This window comes from Dipteris shenzhenensis, chromosome 30 (genome assembly GCF_047967505.1).
Source record: "Dipteris shenzhenensis isolate YYH24624 ecotype China chromosome 30, Dip_SZ_1.0, whole genome shotgun sequence".
Classification (NCBI taxonomy): domain Eukaryota; kingdom Viridiplantae; phylum Streptophyta; class Polypodiopsida; order Gleicheniales; family Dipteridaceae; genus Dipteris; species Dipteris shenzhenensis.
Window position 1 is genome coordinate 48,686,174 of NC_141625.1, and position 7,773 is coordinate 48,693,946.

Sequence of the window (7,773 nt, forward strand, 5' to 3'; positions counted from 1 at the left end):
ATATGATACATTTTATAGGGTCATGATAGACACTCTTGTAAGTTGTGAACATTATGAAAGGTGGCCACATGTTGGCACATGACTATATACATCAATGGACTCTGATTGATGCAAAGATAGATGAAATTCAATGTCAAGGTAAGAGAAAGTTGGCTGGTTGGAGAAGTGGTCAAATGATGTATAACCTAAAACTAAAAGGTCCTTGATAATGTTAACTTGGACAAGTTCTCATAATGAGCAGTCTTGTGTGGACTTTATTGTACATGTGGCCCCCGACAAAGGAAGCCGACCTAAATAAAACAAAACTACACGTGAAGGTCTGACTTAGTGAACCCTATAAGCTAATAGCTATATAGCCTAGCTCTATACTTCTAATTCACCATCGCAGCAGCAGATATATGACCTACAAGGAGCTTTTGACATGAGGTTGATTTCTTGAAATGCATGCTAATTGACCACCATCATGTGCTAGTATAGATTCTCAGGTGATCGAGCTATATCCACATTTGATGTAAATCCTTTGACGAGAAGATGAGCGCCACACCTACGTATTGATCATGATCGTCCTCAGATCCCTCTGAATATTTGCAAGCTGAATTAGCAGCCAATTGACACTCCATAATGTTACAAAAGCCCTCCATGAAGCTTACCAGAGAGCATCCTTAGATCCAAATTACATGGATTATCATAGCTATTCGATAACACTCAGTGGAGGTAAGTGAATCGCTCATGTATTGTCACACAACTTGAAAAATGACTTGTTTATGATTGTTATAATTGTGCACACGTCTAGATTTATATATTTTGGTCTGAGAATCATAGTCAAAGAACAATGAGGGTCCTCGGCGTTCAAGTGGGAGTTGTGAATTGATACGCTATGATAAGCCAAACTGCCTAAGATGACATTAGTCTATGAGCATGTCTTCCTTGCATGAATGAGTGGGAGCAACTCTAATGGTGACTGCTGAGTCATGTTTATTTTTTATGATGCTTTTGAGTATTGTCTTAATTTGAAGAAGTGAATGTAAGTGTGTATTCACTATGAATTATTCTTTTATATACCCCCCCCTCTCCCCCATCGTGAAATCTCCCCTTTACACTCTCTTTTTAACCACCCCACACACCAAGCACTTTAATCCTCCCATGCCTCCTCAAATCCCTTCTCAACCAATGCACTCATTTGTTCATTACCCCACTTGTGACTTAAACTTCACTTGTGACTTAAACTTAAATTTTAAATTATCTAAGAATCCATATGGTTGTCTATATTCCTAGGTAAAGTGATAACAAGCTAAGGAAAGCAGGCATTGCTTGTCTACCCGAATGTAACTATGATGTTTTAGCACCTAGTTTGTTTTGATGGTGGCAAGTAAGTGGACCTTGACCTCGGAACCTGGACTACTTGAGGATTCGACATCTTTTTCCACTATTGCGTTTGTCAAGCTCAATATTATTAAAAATTATTAATTTGGTGGAAATCTTTGCAAATTCTAGTTGTTGCAATTTCAACATAGATATCTCAAATGTGTTTTCTTTATATGTTCCCCTTTTAAAACTTTTTATCCAATTGATGGAATTAATTATATGGATCAATTATTGATAGGACTTTTTAATCTACACACACACACACACATGGAACACTCTTGTAGCAATAACATAGCATATGATTGCTAGCGATTCTAGGTGTTTGAAAATCAATTTGTCCACATTTTAATCTGCTTCTTGCTTTGGACCCTTATGTCTACATTGTTGCTCTTAGATAGCACAAGATTCGTCAATGTTTCAAATGTTGGAGGGTGGATAATTGTGACTTTAGCACATCTACTCTAGGTTTTACAACTTTTCCTTTACATCTCAAAACACCAAGCCACTAATAGCTTCACACTTTTGTGGTGCTAGTGCATAATTTTGTAGTCTATCCAATCTACTCTAAGATTTTTACTACGTAAAAGCCCATTATTGCACGTGCATTTAAGGGGTATCTAAGAAACACTCTACTTACTATCGTTTTTGATAACCTATATACACTATTTTGTAAATTTTGAGATGATAAAAGTAAGAAAATAAAACATCTTCTATTGAATGCACATGCTTTCTCTTAGTGAACTCCTTAGGAATCTACTAATGAAGAGGGGGAAATGTTTTGGTTTGCAACAACTTCTCTTATGGAAGTTGTTGCCTCTGGCTCTTCTATGCCTACTTTGTCTTAACAATTGCTAGTAATCTTGAGTGCATGATCAAACATGTTCCATTGATAGTAATCTTGAGTGCATGATCAAACATGTTCCACATCACATCAACCTTTTCTACTCAAATATGATGGCTAAACATCCATATTACATTGAGAAAGACATACTAAAGAGTGGATACCCAAGAAAAAAAAGGCACGTAGATAGTTGTATATATTATATGCCTTCAAATATCAATAAGAGATGGTAAACGTGATTGATAGTCTTACATGCATATGTCGACCACATGAGAATTGATCTTCTCTATGACTTATAATCTCCTAGGCTCGTTCCTTTACCTTTGAGACAACATTTTAGGAGGCAACAGAAATAGATCCCCCCTAAATTGTTCAAGCCTATTGTCTATCCTAAATGCATTGCTTTCATCCTCTTAATTTTCTCTAGCTTCTTCATAGTTCTTAATGCATTTTTCCATTTGTCTAGAATTGCAGACGTAAAAGGTCTTGACTTGAATTTACTAGGTGTGACTTAATCCCTTCTATCTTGGATCATCCCTATCATCTAAATGGCATAGAGGTATTGATGGATCCAATTAGATTGGAGACTTTATAACATAAAACATTAAATCTTGCACCGACCACCCTTTTGTGATGCCTTTCACAATGGAATGCCTTGGCCATACCTTTTTTCTTAATCCCTTTTAGCACCTTCCTAAAATGTTCCAAAAAGAACATTCATTTCAAATTGCATTTAGTCCCTAAGTCCACCTCATACAACCTCAATGGCATGACCCTACATTGTTGGGAGTGATGGTTTGCTGAGTCTCCTTTAGGTCACATTAAGTTTTTTGTGCATATTGAATACCCTCTTTCCAATGGCTCTAGAAATGTAAATATACCTACAGGCTCACCCACCATAGTTTCAACTCCTCTACGAATGGAGCAAGCTATGGATCCATGTTTTTTATCTTGATATTGCTCTTGCTTGATACTATGAGTGCAAACATGACATGCCCCTTCTTTTTAGTGAGCCATATTGGGCTATTATAGTTTAAACCAACCATGTGCCATGTTGACCATGCCATGGGATGCTGACCAAATGTATCTGCATAAGGAAAAAATACTACAACTCTACCTTAAAATTTGGTCATTTTCCCTCACCATCATTCTATTAATATATATTCACAATGTGCCATTCATTGAGTGACTATGGGCATGACAATAGGGATGCTACACCAATGAGGGAGGATGAATCATGGAATAATTTCAAATTTGTACGTAGCACAACACCTTCCTTGTTGTCTCTTTCTGTTGCATGTCTTGCCTATGCATAAATGCCTAGCATTTAGGACATTGTGTTACATTCTCATACTTATTTCTATAAAGGATAGGATTATTTAAACAAGTGTGAGTTCAATTGTAGTCCATTGCCTTGGAAGACAAAGCCGTCATGTCATGATGATCCAGACTCAACCTTGGAGGGGTCTACAACTCTTATACTATGATATTTATTTGGATGGGGGTTTGTTTAAAGACTCTACTTGCTTACTCTGATGCATGCTTTAGGCTAGATAGGTTTCAAGGATGGAATGTATGATTTTTGCAAGCAATCAAGAGATTACAGCTTGACTCGATTCAAGGTGAATGTTCATTTGCTTGAGCAAATATCATTTAGTTGTTCTTACATGCTCTAGAAAGTGGCTCACATTGTAAAGCATAGGAAAGGGGCCATCTAAGGGCCTTAGCACATGGATGGGGCTAGCATGGGTTTAGGATGGGAATATTTTTGTCATCATTACTCCCATCCTACACCAAGTGGTCTAAGATGGATTTAGAATGGGAGTAGCCCGTTTTTCTCCCATCCTGGACCATAGCCTCTAGACCTTGGTAGCCAGAATGGGTTCCCCTTTTTTAGGGATTCAAAAACATGGAAGGACAACATGTGTCCTTGTCCCCACAAGGTCCCTACCTCTTAAACACATGAAATGATGCCATGTGTCCTCTTCCTCCTAAACCCATACCTAGTTCTTTTTTTGTTAGCACATGGTGGGATGGGAATAGGATAGAAATATGCATGGGACCACTTGGGACCACCTTTTCCCATTCCCATCCTATTTCTTCCCATGTGCTAAGCCCTTAAGAGTCTTGTTGTGAGCTCAAAACAATCAAGAAACCAAATACATTGCAAAGGTGAAAACACATTTACAGTTTAACAAGCAAAAGAGTGAGTTTGGACTCTAGTGATCCGAGTTCGAAAGTTGATTTGGACTCTAGTGACCCGAGTTCGAAAGTTGAATTTTTTTGGTGTGTGTCTATATTTCACCAAAAAAAAAGTGGGTGTGTGTGTGTGTCTATGTATATGTATGCATGCATGCATGCATGTATCTTCAAAGACCATTCCTAAATCTAATTCCAAATGTATAACAAGACCTCTTCCAAGATAACTCATGGCTTGTTCTTTGAAAGTGATACTAAATTGTAGCTACCTATTACCATAGCAACCCATTATGCCTAATAACGAACTATCAGCATGAAGCTTGATGTGTTGAAAAACTATGGCGTTTGTACGTGTCCATATTTGCAGAATAGCTTCTGCCCTGATCATATTCCAGTTCAACTTCCAAGCAGAGCTTGCTTGAAGAGAGGGACAATGATCTGTGCCTGCGTCGACCAGTTGTGAATATATCTCCAAAGAGATGGAAACATTAGATAAAGGACAAATTGGCGAAACGTTGAAAGTTGAAAGTGGAAAACCAGCAAAGCATGCATTTGAATACTGGATTTCATGGCGCTTCCGTCCAAAACGTCCACAATCGAAGTGCACGAGCTGCTTTCATCACCGCTGAGGCTACACGAAATCTGATCCATCGCCAGATTCGCTACCTCCTCTCATCACCACTCACACTTTGAACATCAGCCGCGGAAGCCAATTCCTTCTCGAGATTCCCATGCCTCTGCTTCGACTTCGACGGTTCCAACCTTACATATAAAACTCGGGTATCGTGCAGCACCGCTCTCAAAAACAATAGTATTATAAACAACATTCAACAAATGAATGATTCGAGTGCGCCAGAATTTCTTCCTTTCATCCTCGCTTCTCATCGCCATCGCTGTTCTACATTTAGTACAATTCTAGGCATTCCGACGCTTCTGTCGTCTCTTGCGCCTCCATCTCGGCAGCTTTTGATTCGCCCGCGGCCCGTCTCTGTCATTAGCTTCACCCTGCGCTGGCTTCCCAGTTCGCTCTGCCCACAAACAGCGATTCGCACAGTCAGTCACGCTGCGCCCAGCTGATGGCAGCATTCTCGACAAGTTTCAGAGCATTCCACCCCAAGCCAGGCACTCTGGACTAGACTGCGCAAATTTCATTCGTCAGCTCCCGTTCTCTGCCTCACTCGCCGATGCCATTTCGCCTGCTACGTGTCCAACGACTGATTAGACACCTTCAGCGAGCAAGCTCATCAGTCAAGTTGATCACAGAGGGACAGTCAGGCCAGCTACACAGAGAGAGAGAGAGAGAGAGAGAGAGTGAGAGAAAGAGCTCCCATGAACGGGTCTGCGCTACTAGGAGGAGCCACAGATCAACCAGCTTGACCATTCCGTCCTTCCCCGCCCCTAGCTCCTCCTCCTCCTCAACGCTTCTCATCCCCCCACACCGCAGCCTCAACCTGCACGCCGCCATGGATTTGATGAATGGCAATGACTGCAGCTTCCGCGATGCGTCCACCAGCTGCAAGAAGGCCAGCAAAGCGACAAGGCCTGTCCAGAGCAGATTCTTGGGCGTTCGCCAAAGACCCTCCGGAAGGTGGGTAGCCGAAATCAAGGATTCGTCGCAGAAGTTGAGGCTGTGGCTCGGCACGTTCGATTCACCAGAGGAGGCTGCGCTAGCATATGACGAGGCTGCCAGGGTGCTGAGGGGCGGGAACACGCGAACGAACTTCGCTTCCTGCGCCTCCGGAAGTCCCTTAGCCTCTTCGGGCTTAGCTTCCAAGGCCAAACGTCTTCTTTTCCTCCGCGGTCATCGCCACAGCCCAACAGGTAAAGTGTGTCTGCATCTCCTTGTGCTTGCCGAGTTGACACAATATTCCGTGATTAGGCGCCAATCTAATTATACACAAAGTTTCTCCAGGACCAAAAGGAGGGGGCTTCGGTTGGGTATCCGATCGCTGCCAGCCTCCTTTTCTCGCCAACATCTCCATGGAACCACAACCAGGATGGGCAACTTCGAGAGGGATGATCAGCTCGAGCTTCTACCCGTCAGTTGAAGATGGAGCAGCACAACCATGGCGCGTTTCCAACAACGGAGAAGCTCCGAAGAGACCATGCTCCGTCCCTCGCAGTTTCGTGGCAAGTGCAGTCCCCGTCTCCCCTCTCCTTCCAAAGCCCAATCCACAGAACTGCGGCATGCTACCTGCGGTCGGCGGAAATTACAAATCGGGCGAAGTCTTCGACATGAATTCCCCGCCGGCATTGGAAATTGGCTGCAGGAATTCTCAGTTTGTTGCTTCTGATCTGTCGCCGACGACCTCCAAGCGGTTGGTAAATAAGAAAGCCGCTGTCTCTCGTGTCTCTCCTTCTTTCAATGCTTCCCTCTACGCCGCAGATCCCTGCACTACGCTCCAATCTATATCGGCAGCCCAACACCTCGTTCTTCCAGCCGCGTAGCTCACCATCGCATCATACCAACTGCTTGTGCATCACCGATTCACAATCCACTGCACAAGAAAAGCCCGTCTGAGTCCCCGCAGTTCGCTCATTAGAGCTTGAGAATGTTGTGTTTAACGCACAGAATTCGGTCAACTTAAAACACATATAGAGTTCTTTGTTCCTTGCAGCTGGCTGAACATCACTTGGATGTCGATGCACTTTGTAGATAAAACGGCATAACGTTTTACTTGGGCTTAACTACTCAGCGTAATCGCGCTTTGCGAGTCTGATAGGGTGGCAAATAAGCTGAATCGCAGTTCTCAATCCTTGCCTCTTCACTCAAAGTCACATGTTCTCCGGTATGTCTCTTAGCACTTACATAGTTCATCCAGCTTTACTCTGAACGAGGGAAGGCTAAAGCTCTGCACATTGTCCGACGATAAGATAATTTCCTCTTGTTAGGGCTTCAGAGTAGATTTGGGATTTCTTAACATTGGAACCTAGCAGCACACACTTGACTCCTGCATTTAAAATTGTTCACATATCTTGTTAATTTTAATGCTTGTGCTTTGGACATCTACTACCTAAATAATATATTATGTGGGTAGATCGATTTCAAAAATCTATAACTAACAAAATACATAGAATTTTCAATTGGATCACATTCCTACTTTTTGGAAGAAAATTCCCGTAGGGTCTTCAAGATGTGAAGACATTGGGTGGGAGGCTGACAGAGGAAAGCGATTAGTATGGTGTTCCATTAGTATAGTATTGTTAGCGTGTAAAGGTAAGAGGAGTAGAATGTTCAACATTGGCATAGAATGTTCAGTAGGAATGGAGCTGTGAGAAGTAAAGAGCATCCAATTGGGAAGTGGGGTGATGCTTATACAGAGGGAGAGAGGGAAAGGCTAGAAGCTTTAAGAGAGGGGTTGATTAAT

The 7,773-nt window shown here is 42.2% G+C and overlaps 1 protein-coding gene across 1 annotated transcript; it reads left to right on the top strand.

Annotated features, from left to right (window-relative positions):
• The first annotated feature begins 5,559 nt into the window (after positions 1-5,559).
• LOC147882249 (uncharacterized) lies at positions 5,560-7,188 on the top strand. Its single transcript, XM_087402095.1, has 2 exons — positions 5,560-6,226; positions 6,318-7,188. Exons 1-2 carry the CDS (start codon positions 5,590-5,592, stop codon positions 6,851-6,853), a joined length of 1,173 nt encoding a protein of 390 aa, XP_087258221.1. The 5' UTR covers positions 5,560-5,589; the 3' UTR covers positions 6,854-7,188.
• The last annotated feature ends 585 nt before the right edge of the window (positions 7,189-7,773 follow it).

Bases quoted from the DNA above. Each gene is read 5' to 3' on its own strand.
- LOC147882249 (XM_087402095.1), top strand. From the start codon at position 5,590: ATGCCATTTCGCCTGCTACGTGTCCAACGACTGATTAGACACCTTCAG. The intron at 6,227-6,317 runs GTAAAGTGTGTC...AAGTTTCTCCAG, and splicing joins TCATCGCCACAGCCCAACAG to GACCAAAAGGAGGGGGCTTC.